General features: G+C 42.0%; 1 protein-coding gene across 7 annotated transcripts in view; it reads left to right on the forward strand.

The window, feature by feature from the left end:
• The window catches only part of ASAP1 (ArfGAP with SH3 domain, ankyrin repeat and PH domain 1), a 558,081-nt gene that overhangs the window by 187,673 nt on the left and 346,400 nt on the right, over window positions 1-24,008 (forward strand). For all 7 annotated transcript variants that reach the window (XM_033933030.1, XM_033933029.1, XM_033933028.1 and 4 more), the window contains one exon: window positions 18,264-18,349. In XM_033933030.1, the coding sequence (XP_033788921.1) occupies window positions 18,264-18,349 (86 nt within the window). The remainder of the gene's footprint in view (window positions 1-18,263; window positions 18,350-24,008) is intronic.

The following is a 24,008-nucleotide window of genomic DNA, read 5'->3' on the forward strand; positions in this document are numbered from 1 at the left end:
TGGAGCCATTTTCAGCTCCGGTTTCAGTAGTGTTAGTCTTTCTCCATTTGGGCCTTGACAAGGGTCTCACTGTGGCTTTGTTTCAGGTCTAAGTCATGAGGCTGTCTTGTTTCAGAGCTGGGAACTATAGACCTAAGTTGGTGTCTCATCTAGACATTGCCATATTTCAAAAGGGTGCTTTCTGCATCAGACCACCGATCAAGCCACTGTTCCCTTTGTGGGACCTTAATGTGGTTTTGCGAAGCCTCACCAAAGTTCCGTTCGAACCACTGGAAGAAGTGTTGCTCTTGGACTTAACGCTAAAGGCATTTTTTTCTGGTAGCATAAGAACATAAGAATTGCCTTACTGGGTGAGACCAATGGCCCATCGTGCCCAATAGCCCGTTCTCACGGTGGCCAATCCAGGTCACTAGTACCTGGCCAAAACCCAAAGAGTAGCAACATTCCATGCTACCTTTGAACTCGGTCACCGTTTTCCTCTCCACCACCTCTCTCGGGAGCGCATTCCAGGCATCCACCACCCTCTCCGTAAAGTAGAAATTTCCTAACATTGCTCTTGAATCTACCACCCCTCAGCCTCAAATTATGTCCTCTGGTTTTACCATTTTTCTTTCTCTGGAAAAGATTTTATTCTACGTTAATACCCTTCGTGTATCTGAACGTCTGAATCATATCTCCCCTGTCCCTCCTTTCCTCTAGGGTATACATATTCAGGGCTTGCAGTCTCTCCTTATAAGTCTTCTGGCGCAAGCCTCCTATCATTTTCGTTGTCGTCCTCTGGATTGCTTCAAGTCTTCTTACGTCCTTCGCCAGATACGGTCTCCAAAATTGAACACAGTACTCCCAAGTGGGGCCTCACCAATGACCTGTACAGGAGCATCAACATCTTCTTCCTTCTACTGGCTACGCCTCTCTTTTTACAGCCCAGCACCCTTCTGGCAGCAGCCACTGTCTAGTCACACTGTTTTTTTCGCCTTTAGATCTTCAGACACTATCACCCCAAGGTCCCTCTCTCCATCCGTGCATATCAGCTTCTCACCTCCCAACATATATGGTTCCTTCCGATTATTAATCCCCAAATGCATTACTCTGCATTTCTTTGCATTGAATTTTAGTTGCCAGACATTAGACCAATCCTCTAACTTTTGCAGATCCTTTTTCATATTTTCCGCTCCCTCTTCGGTGTCTGTTCTGTTACAAATCTTGGTATCATCCGCAAAAAGGCACACTTTTCCTTCTAACCCTTCAGCAATGTCACTCACAAACATATTGAATAGGATTGGCCCTAGCACCAAACCATGAGAGACTCCACTACTCACCTTTCCTTCCTCCGAGGACTTCCAATAACCACCACCCTCTGGCGTCTGTCCGACAGCCAGTTTCTAACCCAATTCACCACTTTGGGTCCTAACTTCAGCCCTTCAAGTTTGTTCAACAGCTTCCTATGAGGAACCATATCAAAAGCTTTGCTGAAATCTATGTAAATTACATCTAGCATATGTCCTCGATCCAGCTCTCCTGTCACCCAATCAAAAAATTCAATCATGTTCGTATGGCACAATTTACCTTTTGTAAAACCATGTTTCCTCGGACCCTGTAACTCATTAGATTCAAGGAATTAGACTATCCTTTCTTTCAGCAGCACTTCCATTATTTTTCCAACAACCGAAGTGAAGCTCACCGGCCTGTAGTTTCCCGCTTCATCCCTGTGACCACTTTTGTGAATAAGGACCACATCCGCTCTCCTCCAGTCCCCAGGAACCACTCCCATCTCCAGAGATTTGTTGAACAAGTCTTTAATAGGACCCGCCAGAACCTCTCTGAGCTCCCTCAGTATCCTGGGATGGATCCCGTCTGATCCTATCACTTTGTCCACCTTCAGTTTTTCAAGTTGCTCATAAGCACTCTCCTCCATGAATGGCGCAGAATCTACTCCATTTTCGCGTGTAACTTTGTCAGACAATCTCAGTCCTTTTCCAGAATTTTCTTCCCTGACCACAGAACAGAAGTACAGTGGTACCTCAGAATCCAAATGCCCCAGAACTCGAACTCAAACTTTTTTTCTAGTAAATTTTGTCTTGGAATCCGAACTCTGCTTTGGAATCCAAATGCCCTGCACATTGTATGTGTGTGTTTGTGCCCCAGAATCTGAATGCTGCTTTGGAATATTTGTTGATAGTTTACCTTAAAATCCTGTGTATTTCCTGTTAAAATTTGTGGGACCTAGGAACAGATTAATCCAGTTTCTATTATTTTCAATGGGAAAAGTTGTCTTGTAAGTTGAACGCTTTCGAATTCGAACGAGGTTCTGGAACGGATTAAGTTTGGATTCCAAATTATCACTGTATTTGTTTAGCATGTTTGCTTTTTCCTCATCACTTACCGCATATCGGTTCCCAGCATCTTTTAGTTTAGCAATTCCATTTTTTATCTTCCTCCTTTCACTAATATATTTGAAAAAAGTTTTGTCTACGTTCTGGGGGAAGAGCAAGCTATTCAGGAAGGATGGACTCCACCTCAGCGGAGACGGAACAAGGCTACTTGCAAGCAACATCAAGAGAGAAATTGAGAAGTTTTTAAACTAGGAAGAAGGGGAAAGCCGACAGTCGACTGAGAGTCGATGGTTCGGGAACCGGTATACCCAGAGGATACTGTTCAGGAAGATAGCAGGGAAGACTCACCGGATCATAAGCAAGACAGAAAACCTGACGGATCGAAAGAGACACAAGAGGGAAGGAAATGCAAGAAAGTGTATGTACACGAATGCAAGGAGTCTAAGGAATAAGATGGGTGAATTAGAAGCTCTTGCACAAAAAAAGAACCTTGACATCATCGGCATCACAGAAACATGGTGGAACAAGGAAAACGTCTGGGACACTGCTACCGGGATACAAGTTATACCACAGAGACAGAGTGGCTCAAAAAGGTGGGGGCATTGCCCTATTCGTCAAAGAGGTAATTGAGTCTACCGGAGGGAACATGCCGGAATCAAACAATAAGGTAGAGTCTCTATGGGCCAAAATTCCGGGAACAAATGGAACGGAAACGAAGATCGGCATCTACTACCGATCCCCGAGGCAGTCCAAAGAAAATGATGGAGAAATGACAGACAAGATTTAACGTAACTGCAAAGGAGGCAACGCAGTTATCAAAGGCGACTTCAATTATCCGGGGATAGACTGGAACCTAGGCACCTCCGGCTGCGGTAGGGAAACCAACTTCCTGGATGCTGTAGGCGATTGCTTCCTGGAACAACTTGTGAAGGAAAATACAAGAGGAAACGCAGTTTTGGACTTAATTCTAAATGGACTACGAGGACCGGCACAAGGTGTAGAAGTAGAGGGGATGCTGGGAACCATTGATCGTAAAATGATCTGCTTCAATCTGGACACGGGGACGAAGCATTGATCCAGAACGACGGCCACAGCGCTGAATTTCCGAAAAGGGAATTACGAAGGGATGAGACTTGGTGGGGAAGAAGATCAAGAAGAGAATACGCACTGTAAAGACGCTAGAGCAAGCATGGTCCCTTTTTAAGGACACAGTCACCGAGGCGCAAAATCTATATATACACCACGTATCAACAAGGGATCCAAGAGGAAAAAGAAGGAACCGGCGTGGCTCACTGTAGCGGTGAAGAAAACGATCAGGGACAAGAAAACTTCGTTTAAGGAATGGAAAAGGTCAAAAATGGATGAAAACTGGAATAAGCACAAACAGCATCAATGCAGGTGCCATAAGGCGGTAATAGGGGCAAAAAAAAGACTGAGGGAAAAATAGCCAAGGAGGCAAAAACTTCAAGCCGTTCTTTCGATATATTAAGGGGAAACGACCCGCAAAGGAAGCGGTGGGGCCGTTGGATGACCAAGGAATGAAGGGAGTGCTAAAGGAGGACAAAGCCATTGCCGACAAACTGAACACATTTTTTTCGTCTGTGTTTACCAAAGAGGATATATGCGACAGGCTATATGCGGGAAACGAAGACGGGAAACTGAAAGGGTTGACGGTCAGTCTAGAAGAGGTATGCCGGCAGATTGATAGGCTTAGAAATGATAAATCGCCAGAACCGGAAGGCATCCATCCGAAGGTAATCAAGGAACTGAAAGGGACCATAGCTGAACTGCTTCAACTAATAGCCAATCTGTCGATCAAATCGGGAAGGGTTCCGGAAGACTGGAAGGTGGCGAACGTTATGCTGATATTCAAGAAAGGCTTGAGGGGTGATCCGGGAAACTACAGACCAGTGAGTCTGACCTCGGTACCGGGAAAGATGATAGAGGTGCTGATAAAGAACCGCATCATTGAGCACCTTGACGGACACAACCTGATGACGACCAGCCAGCATGGCTTCAGCAGAGGAAGATCTTGCTTGACGAACTTGCTTCACTTCTTTGAAGGAGTAAACAGACGGATAGACAAGGGTGACCCAATTGACATTGTATATCTGGATTTTCAGAAAGCTTTCGACAAGGTTCCGCATGAACGACTACTTTGAAAAATTGCGAGTCATGGAATCGAGGGCGAAATACGTGGATTAAAAATTGGCTGGCAGATAGAAAACAGAGAGTGGGAGTAAATTGACAATACTCGGACTGGAAAAGCATCACCAGTGGAGTGCCGCAGGGTTCGGTGCTTGGACCTGTGCTCTTCAACATATTTATAAACGATCTGGACATTGGTACGACGTGTGAGGTGATTAAATTTGCGAACGATACGAAGTTATTCAGAGTAGTGAAAACACAGGAGGATTGCGAACATCAGTAGTATAATGGGTACACCTCATGTCAAACTGATTGACAGGTGAGATAAGATAAGGATCGACCAATCAGCGTTCACTTCCGGGTTAAGCCCCGCCCATTGTCCCGCCTTAGTCTCCGCCCATGGCCCCGCCCCCACCCATGGCCCCGCCCTAGTCTCCGCCCATGGCCCCGCCCCTCCCATAGGAATGAATGGTGGTAGCCCCACCCATGGCCACACCCCCCGCCCATGGCCCCACCCCACCCTTCACCTAAGCCCCGCCCCTCCCATAGGAATGAATGGTGGTAGCCCCGCCCATGGCCACACACCCCCGCCCATGGCCCCACCCCTCAAGCCCCGCCCCCGCCCCTGTCCCCACCCCTCAAGCCACGCCCCCACCCATGACCCCGCCCCCTCATGCCCCACCCCCGGAAATGCACTTTTGATGACATCACCGGAAATGGGGGCGTGTTTAACCCCGAAAATACGCTTTCTGATGACATCACCGGAAATGGGAGTGCCTGCCCCCTACCGGAAATGCGCTTTTCTGATGACATAGGCGGAAATTGGGTAAATGACGCGGCGGAAATGCGCTTTTCTGAACACGTAGGCGGAAGTAGGGTAAATGACGCGGCGGAAATGCGCTTTTCTGAACACGTAGGCGGAAATAGGGAAACAGACTCAGTCAAAACCCCCACCCAGAAAAGAAGCGTCTTTATTTTAACAGTTTTTAGTTAAAAGACAGGGTTTAAGAGCTCACAGATAGAGCAGAGCACAAAACAAAAGGCATTCACAAAATCTTTCCTGCTTTTTAAAACAGAGTAGGGGCAGAAACAAACGAGAAAAAAAAAAAAAAAAGTTGCATTTGCTTTTAACACCCTTTTCAGTAGGAATTCTGAGCTAATGGTTAATGGGTCAGCTCCCCTATTGTCATGGTAACAGCTGATAAGACCCTTGCAACACCCCTCCCCTGATAAAACCAAGGGGAGAGATGTGGAAGTGTGTTTAAACATGTCTGAACTTGTCCCGGCCCCCCTACTGTTGTCTTAACAATCTGAAAAAAAAAAAAAAAACACAAAAGCAGATGTCACCTAACAGGGCTCTGTTAAAAAGGCAAAAGTCTTTATTGAAGCAAATTTATTATGATCCACATGCGGCAGGAAGCTATGGAGGCATTAACCCTCTACTTCAAGCGGCTAAAAAGAGTGATATAACAGTCCGGAGAAAAGATGTGGTGGATTGGGTCACCGGTCAAAACGCATACAATTTACACAGACCGGGTAGTATCCATTTAAAAAGAAATAAAACAACAGACAGTGGCAAAGTGACTTAGCCAACATGTCAGCCTTTGCCCCCCTTATAACAACGGTTACAAATACATCTTAACGGTAATAGATAACCTGTCAAAATATGCACGGGTCGTTTCTTTAAAAACAAAAACCGGTCGTGAAGTTACCGAAGCCTTTGAAACAATATTTAATTTAGGGCGTACATCTGAAAAACTTCAAGCAGACAAGGGTAAAGATTTTTGTGACCCATAATGATGTTAAAGCAGCTGTAGTGGAAACATTTAACAGGACTTTAAAATCCATAATACCTTTACTTACCAAGACGTCCTACAGGCTATGGTGTACATCCGTATGGGCACGCGTTTCCGGTTGCCGCGCGGCGGCACACGTACGGCACAAAGGAAACATAAGTTTAACCCCCACCCTGACAGGTAACACCCCCGGAAATACGCTTTCTGGTGACATCACAGGAAAAGGGAGTGCCTGCCCCGACAGGAAATGCGCTTTTCTGATGACATAGGCGGAAATTGGGTAAAGGAAGCGACGGATATGCGCTTTTCTGAACACGTAGGCGGAAACAGACTTAGTCAAAACCCCCCCACCCGGAAATGAAGTGGGGTTTAAGAGCTCACAGATAGAGCAGAGCACAAAACAAAAGGCATTCACAAAATCTTTCCTGCTTTTTAAAACAGAGTAGGGGCAGAAACAAACGAGAAAAGTTGCATTAGCTTTTAACATCCTTTTCAGTAGGAATTCAATGTCTGTCACGAAGGCTCGTAGATTGAGTTACTTTCTTAAAGATCGTGATGTAGAAAAAGAGGGTTACCCAAAGACCGAAAAACTGTACGAATCAGACAAAGAAAATACGGATCCCTTTAACACGCAGGTAACTGAAAAAAGGCCTACCAAGAGGCCTCGTAACTTTCTTAAAGACTGTAATGCGGAGAAAGAGGGTTACTCACCGTCTGAAAAACCGATTGACTTGACGGCAGATACCGGGGAGCATACGCACGAATTAACAGATTCTGAAATACAAGAGTTTCCAGATGCTCAAAAGCTATATGATTCAGACATAGAAAATGAAGATGTAGGCTATGAACTACCAGAGGATAATGCTTCAGATATTGAATTTTATGAAGCCGCTGCTGAAGCCGAAGCAACAGACATGTTGGAAAAGCCAGGATCTTTCACGGTAAGAGAGAGAGAGACACACACGCACTTTTTATTACCAGGGGTCGTTGAAGGGGTTTATGAAGCTGTATGTGTTCATGTGTTTTAAAAAGGAAAATTTATTTCTGTATGTTTGTTTTTTTTTGTAGGGAAGTGGCGGATCTTCACGATCACAGAAACCTGTGGACAAGGTGTACATGCCGATGATAAATCTATCATGTTTGTGTTTTTTCTGCTCGTTTCAAAGAGAACCGGCGGTGAATGTGCGTAAACCTGAAGATTCTTGTGATTATGGACTGTGGACCGGCATAGGCCTTTCCAAAACACCAACAGAACTTAAATCATTTATAAAGGTCGTTGTATACTGCGTTCTAAATAAATGTCTGCAAGGCGTGAAGGATGAAGATTGTGGAGCCTGCTTAATACGTGCTGGGGGGCAAAAACACCACGATTGCTTGATATGGGGACATAAGGAAATACAGCAGAAACTCAAAAAAACTTGTGACATGCTATGCCTAGGACGTGTGGTAAATGTAGTCACATTTGTAGGCTATAAAATGAAAATATTGATGCTTTGTAATGAAAGCATTAATATAATCATTGATTTAATCAGAGATATTAAAACCTCTATAAACGGGCCACGGCTACTCAACAGATTGGTCAATGTCATGAGAGATGGTACATATGTAGAGATTGTAAATGATTTAATCCGTGACACCGATTATAAATCATTCTTCAAAAGAAATGCTTTTTAAAACATGTTTTGTTTTTTATTCTCGGGATTGTGGGAAATACAATGTGTAATGGTATGTTTGTTTGTATAAAAGTTTAAACATTTTATTGTTGTAAAATAAAGATTTTCTTAAAAAAAAATAAAAAATATAAAATGTGTGGTGTGTTTTAGAAATGTATTATCAACCCAAACTAAAACAATAGAAGGTGTGACAGGTTACAAGGAACTAGGTTCTAGACACGTAGGGGTCATTTTGGTGTCTAAATTGACTAACCAAGACAAACAAGTTCTATCAGAGGTCTTAGACATACAATAAAGCCTTTGTGAACGGATAACCTCTATAGAGGGGATTGTAAGTGTATAAAATAAACTATGAGAAGACCAGCAAGCATTCTGGTTTTTGTGGGTGCTACGCCGGGCCCCCGGATACATCAACTGCTAACATGGTGTGTAGAAAAGGGGCTTTTATTTTTGGTTTTAGGGATATCGTTTTTTTCTTTCTCTGAATCTATCATTGCATTTAAAAACAGGAACGGGGATCTGATGGTAGAAATAAACTATCTCTTACCAGAAAAAGACAACGGATATTAAACAGTAAGTGACAAAAGTATTATATGGCACATATGTTGGTTTTTAAAAACAGCATGTACAAAACATTCTTTTTTCGTTATGATTAGACCAAGAAACGGCTGGAGAGCCCACACCTTCTACATCGACATGTTCTAACCAACAACCGGCTCCTTACCGGAAGCCAAAAGATAAACGAAATAGTAGGTATCCTGGTTTTGTAAGGAGACTAGGGTTAAAAGAAAATGTCATTACTTTTATAATGGTTGATGGGGAAAAAGTATTAACGGTTATGCTATGTTATAAATTGTAGATCGGGAAAATGTTAGAAAGTCACAAACAGACACCGTGAAGCCGACAGAAAAAGTTTAACAGCACAGAAGCACAGCCGGACAGCACAGAAGAAGGAGAATGTTATGAAGTTGATAATTATTCTGATAGCAGCAAAAAGTGTCAGAGGATGGTTCAAATAAGGGTGCATTAGGTCCTTCTGAAGATTCAGAACCAATCAACTATGTCCAATTTGTGAAAAGATGGGATCGTAAACTGGACAAGTTTCACGGTGTGCTTTATTCAGAAGAATTTCGTTTCATTAATTTAGACAGGATAACATCATTAAGTGATGCTCAAAATGCTATACGCCAAGGCATCCAACATATCCTGGACGATGTTAACAGCAGAGTATCGCCCGGTGACTACGTACAAGTGCACCTACATTCGTCACTTTTTCACAACTCCTTGTTTTCTGGTAAATTAAATCCCGAATCGCTAGATGCTGATGATTTCTTAGACCAGGTTGCTAAAATCCTTCAAAGTCACAGAGAAATACAGGTCTGTGATTTATTCCGTGTTGTTGTACTTGTAATAAGAAACAAGGGTGGTGGGGGGGTCTTAGGGTGTTAAAATCTATACTGTTTAGCCAGATTTTGCAGAAAAAAGGATGTATTTAATAGATTTGAATAACACAGGTAATAACCTGTGTTTTGCCGGTAGCCTTACAGCCCTTATATCCCCCGTAAAACTCACAGATGCTGAACTGTTAATAGGTGCTGAAAAGCTACATAATGATTTGGGGTGGTCGGTACATGAAAAAGTCATGCTCGATGATGTAGCAACCATAGAACAACATTTAAAGATAAATATAAGAGTTGTGTTTTATACAAACTCTTGGTGTTGCTTTAAAACATCAGACCAACCCATTTATCCAAAAAACGGTTTTCTTATCGCTACATGACGATCATTTCTACGGCATAACCGATGTCAAAAAATTCTATGGTGAGCGTAATTTCTGTACTTTTTGCCAGAAGCCCTATAGTCACGACCACTCCTGCACATTATGGTGCCGTCTTTGTTCGACACAGACATGTTTGAACAATGACGGTATACAGCAGAGGTGTCCTAACTGCAAGATGTGTACTACAAATCACAGTAAAACCTATAGCTATTATAGCTAAAGGTTTTACTGTGATTTGTAAAAGCTTACCACCTTGAACCAACAGATCTGTGTCCATCTTTTCCTTTAACAGTTGGCTAAGAACAAAATACCCGTCATAGCCTTTGGCATTATGGGCTATGAAGGTATAGTCTTTAAAAATTTTTTTTTGTCACAAAAAAAAAAAACCTGTATAAAAGCAAAAATACACTCTAGACCCTTGAATTCCCATTTTCTTGTTTCGTACAAGTCCTCGGCATATATGTAATTAGGAATGTGCCAGCCTGTTTCCTGCATACACTCGCAATCGTAAATAATATACTTTTCAGATGTTTTGAGTTTATCGATGGGTGTCATAAAACATAAGTGTATGTCATCACCGCTTAAGGGTTCACGGCATAGCTTACACATCCTACCCTTACATTTATGTTTTTTCGTTCACATAGGACTCACATTTCAGACACAGTGTTTTAGATAAACACTCCACTTCTTTTTTCTGCGCCAGCTGCGTATGTCTATCTAAACAGTCTTTAGAGCGACAACACATCTTGCAGTTAGGACACCTCTGCTGTATACCGTCATTGTTCAAACATGTCTGTGTCGAACAAAGACGGCACCATAATGTGCAGGAGTGGTCGTGACTATAGGGCTTCTGGCAAAAAGTACAGAAATTACGCTCACCATAGAATTTTTTGACATCGGTTATGCCGTAGAAATGATCGTCATGTAGCGATAAGAAAACCGTTTTTTTGGATAAATGGGTTGGTCTGATGTTTTAAAGCAACACCAAGAGTTTGTATAAAACACAACTCTTATATTTATCTTTAAATGTTGTTCTATGGTTGCTACATCATCGAGCATGACTTTTTCATGTACCGACCACCCCAAATCATTATGTAGCTTTTCAGCACCTATTAACAGTTCAGCATCTGTGAGTTTTACGGGGGATATAAGGGCTGTAAGGCTACCGGCAAAACACAGGTTATTACCTGTGTTATTCAAATCTATTAAATACATCCTTTTTTCTGCAAAATCTGGCTAAACAGTATAGATTTTAACACCCTACGACCCCCCCACCACCCTTGTTTCTTATTACAAGTACAACAACACGGAATAAATCACAGACCTGTATTTCTCTGTGACTTTGAAGGATTTTAGCAACCTGGTCTAAGAAATCATCAGCATCTAGCGATTCGGGATTTAATTTACCAGAAAACAAGGAGTTGTGAAAAAGTGACGAATGTAGGTGCACTTGTACGTAGTCACCGGGCGATACTCTGCTGTTAACATCGTCCAGGATATGTTGGATGCCTTGGCGTATAGCATTTTGAGCATCACTTAATGATGTTATCCTGTCTAAATTAATGAAACGAAATTCTTCTGAATAAAGCACACCGTGAAACTTGTCCAGTTTACGATCCCATCTTTTCACAAATTGGACATAGTTGATTGGTTCTGAATCTTCAGAAGGACCTAATGCACCCTTATTTGAACCATCCTCTGACACTTTTTGCTGCTATCAGAATAATTATCAACTTCATAACATTCTCCTTCTTCTGTGCTGTCCGGCTGTGCTTCTGTGCTGTTAAACTTTTTCTGTCGGCTTCACGGTGTCTGTTTGTGACTTTCTAACATTTTCCCGATCTACAATTTATAACATAGCATAACCGTTAATACTTTTTCCCCATCAACCATTATAAAAGTAATGACATTTTCTTTTAACCCTAGTCTCCTTACAAAACCAGGATACCTACTATTTCGTTTATCTTTTGGCTTCCGGTAAGGAGCCGGTTGTTGGTTAGAACATGTCGATGTAGAAGGTGTGGGCTCTCCAGCCGTTTCTTGGTCTAATCATAACGAAAAAAGAATGTTTTGTACATGCTGTTTTTAAAAACCAACATATGTGCCATATAATACTTTTGTCACTTACTGTTTAATATCCGTTGTCTTTTTCTGGTAAGAGATAGTTTATTTCTACCATCAGATCCCCGTTCCTGTTTTTAAATGCAATGATAGATTCAGAGAAAGAAAAAACGATATCCCTAAAACCAAAAATAAAAGCCCCTTTTCTACACACCATGTTAGCAGTTGATGTATCCGGGGGCCCGGCGTAGCACCCACAAAAACCAGAATGCTTGCTGGTCTTCTCATAGTTTATTTTATACACTTACAATCCCCTCTATAGAGGTTATCCGTTCACAAAGGCTTTATTGTATGTCTAAGACCTCTGATAGAACTTGTTTGTCTTGGTTAGTCAATTTAGACACCAAAATGACCCCTACGTGTCTAGAACCTAGTTCCTTGTAACCTGTCACACCTTCTATTGTTTTAGTTTGGGTTGATAATACATTTCTAAAACACACCACACATTTTATATTTTTTATTTTTTTTTAAGAAAATCTTTATTTTACAACAATAAAATGTTTAAACTTTTATACAAACAAACATACCATTACACATTGTATTTCCCACAATCCCGAGAATAAAAAACAAAACATGTTTTAAAAAGCATTTCTTTTGAAGAATGATTTATAATCGGTGTCACGGATTAAATCATTTACAATCTCTACATATGTACCATCTCTCATGACATTGACCAATCTGTTGAGTAGCCGTGGCCCGTTTATAGAGGTTTTAATATCTCTGATTAAATCAATGATTATATTAATGCTTTCATTACAAAGCATCAATATTTTCATTTTATAGCCTACAAATGTGACTACATTTACCACACGTCCTAGGCATAGCATGTCACAAGTTTTTTTGAGTTTCTGCTGTATTTCCTTATGTCCCCATATCAAGCAATCGTGGTGTTTTTTGCCCCCCAGCACGTATTAAGCAGGCTCCACAATCTTCATCCTTCACGCCTTGCAGACATTTATTTAGAACGCAGTATACAACGACCTTTATAAATGATTTAAGTTCTGTTGGTGTTTTGGAAAGGCCTATGCCGGTCCACAGTCCATAATCACAAGAATCTTCAGGTTTACGCACATTCACCGCCGGTTCTCTTTGAAACGAGCAGAAAAAACACAAACATGATAGATTTATCATCGGCATGTACACCTTGTCCACAGGTTTCTGTGATCGTGAAGATCCGCCACTTCCCTACAAAAAAAAACAAACATACAGAAATAAATTTTCCTTTTTAAAACACATGAACACATACAGCTTCATAAACCCCTTCAACGACCCCTGGTAATAAAAAGTGCGTGTGTGTCTCTCTCTCTCTCTTACCGTGAAAGATCCTGGCTTTTCCAACATGTCTGTTGCTTCGGCTTCAGCAGCGGCTTCATAAAATTCAATATCTGAAGCATTATCCTCTGGTAGTTCATAGCCTACATCTTCATTTTCTATGTCTGAATCATATAGCTTTTGAGCATCTGGAAACTCTTGTATTTCAGAATCTGTTAATTCGTGCGTATGCTCCCCGGTATCTGCCGTCAAGTCAATCGGTTTTTCAGACGGTGAGTAACCCTCTTTCTCCGCATTACAGTCTTTAAGAAAGTTACGAGGCCTCTTGGTAGGCCTTTTTTCAGTTACCTGCGTGTTAAAGGGATCCATATTTTCTTTGTCTGATTCGTACAGTTTTTCGGTCTTTGGGTAACCCTCTTTTTCTACATCACGATCTTTAAGAAAGTAACTCAATCTACGAGCCTTCGTGACAGACATTGAATTCCTACTGAAAAGGATGTTAAAAGCTAATGCAACTTTTCTCGTTTGTTTCTGCCCCTACTCTGTTTTAAAAAGCAGGAAAGATTTTGTGAATGCCTTTTGTTTTGTGCTCTGCTCTATCTGTGAGCTCTTAAACCCCACTTCATTTCCGGGTGGGGGGGTTTTGACTAAGTCTGTTTCCGCCTACGTGTTCAGAAAAGCGCATATCCGTCGCTTCCTTTACCCAATTTCCGCCTATGTCATCAGAAAAGCGCATTTCCTGTCGGGGCAGGCACTCCCTTTTCCTGTGATGTCACCAGAAAGCGTATTTCCGGGGGTGTTACCTGTCAGGGTGGGGGTTAAACTTATGTTTCCTTTGTGCCGTACGTGTGCCGCCGCGCGGCAACCGGAAACGCGTGCCCATACGGATGTACACCATAGCCTGTAGGACGTCTTGGTAAGTAAAGGTATTATGGATTTTAAAGTCCTGTTAAATGTTTCCACTACAGCTGCTTTAACATCATTATGGGTCACAAAAATCTTTACCCTTGTCTGCTTGAAGTTTTTCAGATGTACGCCCTAAATTAAATATTGTTTCAAAGGCTTCGGTAACTTCACGACCGGTTTTTGTTTTTAAAGAAACGACCCGTGCATATTTTGACAGGTTATCTATTACCGTTAAGATGTATTTGTAACCGTTGTTATAAGGGGGGCAAAGGCTGACATGTTGGCTAAGTCACTTTGCCACTGTCTGTTGTTTTATTTCTTTTTAAATGGATACTACCCGGTCTGTGTAAATTGTATGCGTTTTGACCGGTGACCCAATCCACCACATCTTTTCTCCGGACTGTTATATCACTCTTTTTAGCCGCTTGAAGTAGAGGGTTAATGCCTCCATAGCTTCCTGCCGCATGTGGATCATAATAAATTTGCTTCAATAAAGACTTTTGCCTTTTTAACAGAGCCCTGTTAGGTGACATCTGCTTTTGTGTTTTTTTTTTTTTTTTTCAGATTGTTAAGACAACAGTAGGGGGGCCGGGACAAGTTCAGACATGTTTAAACACACTTCCACATCTCTCCCCTTGGTTTTATCAGGGGAGGGGTGTTGCAAGGGTCTTATCAGCTGTTACCATGACAATAGGGGAGCTGACCCATTAACCATTAGCTCAGAATTCCTACTGAAAAGGGTGTTAAAAGCAAATGCAACTTTTTTTTTTTTTTTTTCTCGTTTGTTTCTGCCCCTACTCTGTTTTAAAAAGCAGGAAAGATTTTGTGAATGCCTTTTGTTTTGTGCTCTGCTCTATCTGTGAGCTCTTAAACCCTGTCTTTTAACTAAAAACTGTTAAAATAAAGACGCTTCTTTTCTGGGTGGGGGTTTTGACTGAGTCTGTTTCCCTATTTCCGCCTACGTGTTCAGAAAAGCGCATTTCCGCCGCGTCATTTACCCTACTTCCGCCTACGTGTTCAGAAAAGCGCATTTCCGCCGCGTCATTTACCCAATTTCCGCCTATGTCATCAGAAAAGCGCATTTCCGGTAGGGGGCAGGCACTCCCATTTCCGGTGATGTCATCAGAAAGCGTATTTTCGGGGTTAAACACGCCCCCATTTCCGGTGATGTCATCAAAAGTGCATTTCCGGGGGTGGGGCATGAGGGGGCGGGGTCATGGGTGGGGGCGTGGCTTGAGGGGTGGGGACAGGGGTGGGGGCGGGGCTTGAGGGGTGGGGCCATGGGCGGGGGGTGTGTGGCCATGGGCGGGGCTACCACCATTCATTCCTATGGGAGGGGCGGGGCTTAGGTGAAGGGTGGGGTGTGGCCATGGGCGGGGGGTGTGGCCATGGGTGGGGCTACCACCATTCATTCCTATGGGAGGGGTGGGGCCATGGGCGGAGACTAGGGCGGGGCCATGGGTGGGGGCGGGGCCATGGGCAGAGACTAAGGCGGGACAATGGGCGGGGCTTAACCCGGAAGTGAACGCTGATTGGTCGATCCTTATCTTATCTCACCTGTCAATCAGTTTGACATGAGGTGTACCCATTATACTACTAACATCTGCAATGTGAGATAAACATGCTTGAGAAATGGCCGTGACATGGTAGATGAGGTTCAACGTGGATAAGTGTAAGGTGATACATGTCGGTAATAAAAATCTTATGCACGAATACAGGATGTCCGGGGCAGTACTTGGAGAGACCCCCCCAGGAAAGAGACTTGGGAATACTGGTCGACAAGATAGTGACGCCGTCCGCGCAATGTGCAGCGGCGGCGAAAAGGGCAAACAGAATGCTGGTAATGATTAAGAAGGGGATCACGAACAGGTCGGCGAGGGTTGTCATACCGCTATACCGGGCCATGGTGCGCCCTCACCTGGAGTACTGCGTCCAGCACTGGTCGCCGTACATGAAGAAGGACACAGTACTACTTGAAAGGGTCCAGAGAAGAGCGATTAAAATGGTAAAGGGGCTGCCATACAGTGAGAGATTAGAGAAACTTGGCCTCTTCTCCCTTGAAAAGAGGAGACTGAGAGGGGACATGATAGAAACATTCAAGATAATGAAGGGAATAGACTTAGTAGATAAAGACAGGTTGTTCACCCTCTCCAAGGTAGAGAGAACGAGAGGGCACTCTCTAAAGTTGAACGGGGATAGATTCCGTACAAATGTGAGGAAGTTTTTCTTTACCCAGAGAGTGGTGGAAAACTGGAATGCCCTTCCGGAGGCTGTTATAGGGGAAAACACCCTCCAGGGATTTAAGATAAAGTTGGATGAGTTCCTGCAGGTAGGGCTGGTCTTTGACCTAGGGGCCACCGCGGGAGCGGACTACTAGGCACGATGGTCTGACCCAGCAGCGGCAAATTCTTATGTTCTTACATTTTTAGCCATTTGTTCTTCCGCCTGCACTTTCGCCAGATGTATCTCTCTCTTGGCTTCTTTCAGTTTCACCCTGTAGTCCTTTCTGCACTCCTCTTGGGGGTTTTTATATTTCATGAATGCCAACTCTTTTGCCTGTATTTTCTCCTCCACTAGTTTGGAGAAATAAATCAGTTTCCTTTTTCTATTGTTTTTATTCATTTTCTTTACATAAAGATCCATAGCCATTTTACGCCAACTCTTTCGCCTTTATTTTCTCCTCCACTAGTTTGGAGAAATAAATCGGTTTCCTTTTTCTATTGTTTTTATTCATTTTCTTTACATAAAGGTCCATAGCCATTTTTATCGCTCCTTTCAGCTTAGACCACTGTTTTTCCACTTTTTATGTCCTTCCATCCTAACAGCTTTTTCTTCAGGTACTCCCCCATTTCATTAAAGTCCATACATTTGAAATCTAGGACTTTAAGTATTGTGCGACCGCTCTCCACTTTAGCCGTTATATCAAACCAAACCGTTTGATCGCTACTTCCCAGGTGAGCACCCACTCGAATATTAGAGATACTCTCTCCATTTGTGAGGACCAGATCCAATATCGCTTTTTCCCTCATGGGTTCCGTCACCATTTGTCTGAGCAGAGCCTCTTGAAAGGCATCCACAATCTCCCTACTTCTTTCTGATTCTGCAGACTGAACATTCCAGCCCGCATCCGGCAGATTGTAATCTCCAAACAGCAGTACCTCTTTTCTTTCAAACTTTTGGATATCCACAATCAGATCCTTATCAATTTGTTGCGATTGAGTCGGAGGTCTGTAGACTACACCCACATAGATAGAAGTTCCATCTTCTCTTTTCAGAGCGATCCATATCACTTCTTCCTTTCCCCAGATCCCTTGCATTTTGGTTGCTTGGATATCGATCTTTACATAGAGAGCTACTCCACCTTTTTGACCATCTCTGTCCTTCCTAAAAAGATTATATCCCGTTATGTTTATATCCCATCCATGGGATTCACTGAACCATGTCTCTGTGATAAAGACAATATCCAGATCTGCCTCTAACATCAGGGCTTGCAGATCATGATCTTTGTTGCTTAGACTGCGAGCATTTGTGGTCATCGCTTTCCAGCTATTTTTCAGCGGTAATCTCCGTTTTTGTATATTGTAGATTTTTGTTTCGTTTCACTTTCCATTGCAATGCTAAGAAGTGAGTTGCTGATATTGTTTACGTTGCAATCTTTACTACCATCACATATTTTCTTTTGCTGAGGGTGATCTCTATAATTGTCCTTCATACATACACCACCATTTGTAAAGCTGCGACTTGTCCACTCTACACACATTTGCAAGGTTTTATAGGGTGGACGTTGCAGCAAGAGAGGACTCTGCCTTTGGGTCCTCAGTGTTACGGTCCTGTTTAATAGGAGGGAGATGCACGTGGAACTTCTACATGTTTAAGCTACAAGATTCAGTGATGAGACAGGTGCCAGTCTCTATGTGAGAATTAGGTAATAATGATTTTTCCATGATTTACTTGATAAAGACTGTGGAAATACTGCCATATACTAGTGCTGCTTAAATGGAAGAAATCAAAGCTTCTAGGACTGTCTGGTAATAGATAATTTAAGTATTTATTGGAAAATATTTACGGTTTGTCTATTTCTACTTTCTTGCTTTTACATTTTAAATATGGGAATTTTAAATGTTTCTAGTTTAGTTGTTCTAAGTGTTCAATTTGAAATATATACTCTGACACTTAAACAAAGCTGAAGACTTGGTATATAATTAACCACCTCAAGCACTTTTTCTTTCTGCAGTATCTTATTAAAGTTAATGAAATCAAGACGAAAAAGGGCGTGGACCTTCTTCAGAATCTTATTAAATATTATCACGCACAATGCAAGTAAGTATAATGCTGCAGTATATTATAACAAGAAAACAAACAAATAGTTTTTGTAAAACCCAATGAACCAATATGTTGAGTTTTATTACACTAGCTCTGGATAATTTCTAATATAAATCTTTTTTTTTGGGTTGTAATTACTGTATTTTCCAGAAAACATTTTACTGTAATACTTTCTCTCAAAACATTTTCTGTAATACTTTCTCTCAAATATGGCTATTTCTAATAAGTTAGATTTTATTCATTCACTCAAAAGATGGCAATTGAATTCAACTGCTTTATGAAACGTTTGTCTATTAGTGTACATATTTTTGGTTAATGTTTTGCAAATCTATGTATAATTTGGAATTTTGCTGGAAGTGGTATAAATGTTTGTAGCAATAATAAAATATAAAATTATTAAAAATAAAAAGCTTTTTGTTCTCTGGGGATAAGCAGGATAGCAACAGGATAACAGACGGGTGATGCCTTTCGGCTGGATCCTTAATAGAGAAGCTTCCTCTCTAGAGAAACAACGTTTTGTATTTGTGTATTTCCACCTTATCACTGTCATGGTGAACCTCCCTCGGTCTTTTGCAGAACCTAATAGTAACTACCCAGTGTGTTCTCATGAAAGCAAGAAAAGCTCTGAAAAAGTTATGTGGGCCTTTAAAGAGTTAACTTGAAATGTGATCACATACCTTTTTATTTATTTTTTTGTCTCTGCCTGGTCAGGATTATATTGGGGGCTTGGGGGTGTCCTGGCCAGCCATTCAAGTAGCTCAAGTTTGTCACAGGTCCTTGGGCTTTATATCAATCTTCTCTGCAGACTGCTGGGATCTTGTCTAACATTGTTTACATGTTGTGACCTCTGTAGACTACTCCTAGGTCACCTCCTTGTTATCTCTCTTACCGATAGTACAGTCGCGTCTCTTTGTAGGACTCATCCCTGTGTTTCATGTGATTCATTTTTCTCTATTCCATGAGAAGACTCAGAACCCCTCCATGGTGGCACTGGAAGCCTGTAATCTTGATCCACCATCGGAATCATTCTAAATGACCTGGATGTCATTTAAAAAAAGTGTGATCTCTTGCTACAACCATTTCCTAATGGCCTAGCAGGGTTATTTTACTTCTTGCTTTTACCTAGAGAAGAAGAGTTCGGGGCTGCTGCGGAGGAGCAGAGTGGTTGGTCTGTTGACTTTTTCTACCATTTCTAAAATTCACACACAAGACCTTGTTCTGAGTCTACGTTGTTTTCTGGCTGGCCCTCTGGTATTACACTTATACTCCAGCTATTCTAGTTCTCATTTTGTTTTTCTCCATTGCGTGCTTCTCTGTGCAACACTAAGGTTTTCTCCTGATGGTTGCCCATTTCCTCTTGTGTTTTCTGGTACTTTTGACCACTTCTTTGAAGTACCTCTATTGCTTCCCAAGAAGATTCTATTCAGCACCTCAATTCTGCAGGCACATTGCCTCTTTTCATTTAGTTAGGCCACTATCAGCTCTGTGGTATCTTCTTGCCTTCAGTTGATGCCACTGGCTCAGAAGTAATTTCTTTGATTTTTTTTTGGGGGGGTACCACACGGCTTCAACCACTAGGAGAGATATCTTCACATTAATTTTTTAAAACTTAAAGTACTTAAAGTGATACACAATGCTCTTTACACCTTTCAAGATGGTCTCCTCAACAATGTACTTTAACATTTAGTGTGGTGTCTTATATACCGCTAAATCTCCCAAAGATTTTGAGGCGGTTTACAAAACAATTAAATTGACTTAAGTAATGGCCAAAAATCTGATCAGGTACTTTGAATTTCCCTCTCTGTCCCAACTGGCTCACAATCTAACTATAGTATCTATGAAATTCTCATTGGCTTCCAATGCAGGAAAGAATACAATTTAAATTCTACTGTATACTATTTACATTACATTACATTACATTAGTGATTTCTATTCCGCTTGTGCCTTGCGGTTCTAAGCGGATTACAAGTTAGAGGACTGGACATTTCCAGTAGCATTGCAGTACATGTAATCAAGAGTGTGTCCAGTTACAATTGTTAGTCTGGACTTTTCCAGGAGAAATTGATAGCAGGAGGGATAGTGATAGGTTGTTTAGACGAATAGAGATAATACTGTTCGGATTCAGGGTATTGCTGGTGGTGGTGATGGAGGTGGTCGTGAGAACATTTTCTAATACTTTTGTGAGGTTATGATGATGGGAAGTGTTTTTTGAAGAGAAGAGTTTTGATTTCTTTTCGGAATACTTTAATGTCTGTAGATTTGGTCAGTAGATTGGTGATGGTAGTATCGATCTTTGCTGCCTGTGTCGCTAAAAGGCTGTCGTATAGTTTCTTTCGTCGTGTTCCTTTGAGAGGGGGGTGAGTGAATAGGCTCTGAGTTCTCCTTAGTCTGTGTGAGAGGTTACGGTGTAGTCTGTTATTTAGGTAGCTGGGGGCTGTTCCATGTATTACTTTGTATAGTAGACAATAGAATTTGAACTGGGATCTTGCTTTTATTGGTAGCCAGTGTGAGTCTAGGTATGCTTTGGTGATGTGGTCATATTTGCCGAGTGAGTAGATGATTCTGAGGGCTGTGTTCTGAACTGTCTGTAATTGTTTTATCATGTAGTTTGGGCATGATAGGTATAGGCTGTTACAGTAATCTACAATACTTAGTACTAGGGATTGTACTACTATCTTGTATTGATCTTTGTTGAAGAATTTTCTTATTTTTCTTAGGTTACGTATTGTGAAGAAAGCTCTTTGGATGATTTTGTGGATTTGAGACTGCATTGTGCAGTTTCTGTCTAGTTGTATTCCCAGGATCTTGAGTGTACTTTGCATTGGGTACTTGATTGTATTTAGTACTAGTTCTGTGAGAGATGGTTTTTTTTCCTTCTCTAGTAGTAGGAATTTAGTTTTTTCCGAGTTCAGTTTTAGTTTATGACTTGACATCCATTTTTCTACCGTTTCCATTATTATTTTCAGGTGGTTTGTGGATAATGGGTCTTGAATGTTAAAGGGGAGGAGGATAGTTATGTCATCCGCGTAGCTGAATGATACTGTGTTTAGGGCGTCTAGGGTTATGCCTAGGGATGCTATGAAGAGGTTAAATAATATGGGTGATAATGGTGATCCTTGTGGTACTCCACATGGGTTTGACCATGGGTCGGATATGTGCTCTTTTGATTTGACTTTGTATGTTCGTGTTTTGAGGAAGCTTCGGAACCATTTGTGAACATTACCTGAGATTCCTATTGCGTCTAATGTCTGGAGTAGCGTGTGATGGTCAACTAGGTCGAATGCCGCAGAAAGATCGAGTTGAATGAGAAGCAGCTTCTTTTTATTTAAAACTATAAATGGAGACAGCCCAACCTACCTAAACGACCGCCTCATCCAAACCACCTCTATCAGGCATAGAAAAACACACACCCCATTCACTTACCCCCCAATCAAAGAAGTAAAACGGAAAAAACTATACAACGGACTACTGGCCACTCAGGCAGCGTAGATAGACAACCAGATCATATAAAAGCCACACAATTGCAGGATCTATTGAATTTATTATGTTTTCCCTCTTTCTTCTCTTTTAAAGGTAAATGTAAATAATTATTTCTTTCATTACATTACATTACAGATTTCTATTCCACCATTACCTTTCGGTTCAAAGCGGATTACAAAAAGAGTTATGGAAGAAGGGTTACAACGTTAGATCAGAGAAGGTTTCCAAGAGAGGGAAAAGTAGGATCTGGGGTTAGGGAGGGGATGGTAAGAGGGGGGTTAAGCTTTATCATGGTATTAAGCTTTATTAAGGGATTTCTTGAAGAGTATAATTTTTATTTCCTTTCTGAACATCTTGTAGTCTGGGGTTGTCGTCAATAGGTTGGAGACTTGGTTGTCTATCTACGCTGCCTGAGTGATGAAGGTTTTGAGCTTGAAGGCGATAGAATAGAAATTGTAAACAAAGAAGCAACTGGCAGCTAGCAGGGAGGAAATACTCAACTGCAAACTCCAGACTCTGTCCCTTCTGCCTTGCTGCACCATGTACTTGGAACAAGCTGCCCGAATCCCTTCGGCGGGCTCTATCTCTGGCAATGTTCAAGACCCAGTTAAAAGCCCACCTCTTTGTGAGTGTTTTCAACGCCTAACTCCTCTCACCTTGGGTTCCTCATCCCCAATCCTATATGTCAGGTCATATCTGTCCAAGTTAGATTGTAAGCTCTTCTAAGCAGGGACTGTCTATAAATGTCAAAATGTACAGCACTGCGTATGCCTTTCAGCGCTATATAAGTGATAAGTAGTAGTAGTAGTTGTAGTAGTAGTAGTAGTAGAATGAAGGCTCTCGACAAAGTATTTAAAAACAGGGAGGTAACACTCCAAACCAAGATCAGACTTGCCTACGCATTCATTTTCTCAGTGGTCATTTACAGATGCAAAAACTGGACATTACAGAAACAAGACAGAAATAAGATTGACTCATTTGAGCTTTAGTGCTGGAGAAGGATTTTAGGCATGCCATAGACTGCCAGAAGAACTAACAAATCGATTCTTGAAGAGATCAAACTAGCTATGCCCAAAGTTACGACTGTTTTACTTTGATCACACCATTAGACAAGAGAGATCATTGGAGAAGGACATCATGTTAGGGAAGATCAAAGGAACCAGGTGAAGAGGGCAACCTACAATCAGATGGCTGGACATGTTGAAAACAACCTTGGGGATGATGCTGGAGGACCTTTCTGGACTAGGACAAAACCGATTTCTTTATGGATCTACAGTTCATCAAGTTGTTAGGACTTGAGCATGAGTCGATGGCTCCCTAACAACAACAACAACTAGATGTGCAGAGCGCTGTATTCCGTCACAGGGAGAGCCCTGTGGTGAGTAAAGAAACACTGCAGTGCTCACAAATTGAGGCTAAAACAAGGGATAAGGAGCAGATGTCACTTGCTACTGTGCCTAAACCTGTCCCAAGAATCAGACAGGGAAAAAAAATTCCCTTGTTTACAAAACCCCAAAAGAAGGGCAGCAGTGCAGTAGCCTGCTTATCCTTGCCTGATAATAGCCAAGGTAAAGAAACCACAAGTCCCAGCAGGCGCTAGGCAGGAAACAGGAAAACTCAGGGCTGGAATAGTTCCTGCAGTTAGCCCAGCTGTATTGAGTGCTAATCAGGCAAGTTCGACCAATGGCTGAGAATGCTGTCCGGAGGTGTCACGAAGGGAGCGAGATAGAGCCAGATTGGGAGGGTGTTCCTTAAAGGACGCTTTCGTTGCTCCCGCCGGCTTCTTATCCTTTTTCAAACCGTAGCAGTGGTGTAACAAGAGCGGAGGGGGGGGGTGTCAAAAAAATGATGGGCCGGGGGGGGAGGAGGGTTCAAAAAATGATGGGCTGGGGTGTGTGTGTGTAAAAAATGATGGGTCCTGGGTGTCACATACCCTAGGTACGCCACTGGAGTGACTGCTTCTGATTTAGAATAAATACAGTTGAACTGTAAGCAGCCTGGCCAGAACAGTTTGAATGTAATTGCCTTTGAAAGTTCTTTTTTCTCTTTGCCATCAATTAGTTGGGATTGATTAGGCAAGGGATCTGTAATTCAGATCTAATTAAGGGTGAGGAAGAATCCCATGCCCAGGGTGTGAGTTATAGTTTCACCCTGGGAGCTACTTTAGAGGCAAGGA

Source organism: Geotrypetes seraphini, chromosome 2 (genome assembly GCF_902459505.1).
Source record: "Geotrypetes seraphini chromosome 2, aGeoSer1.1, whole genome shotgun sequence".
In the NCBI taxonomy this organism is placed as follows: Eukaryota; Metazoa; Chordata; class Amphibia; order Gymnophiona; family Dermophiidae; genus Geotrypetes; species Geotrypetes seraphini.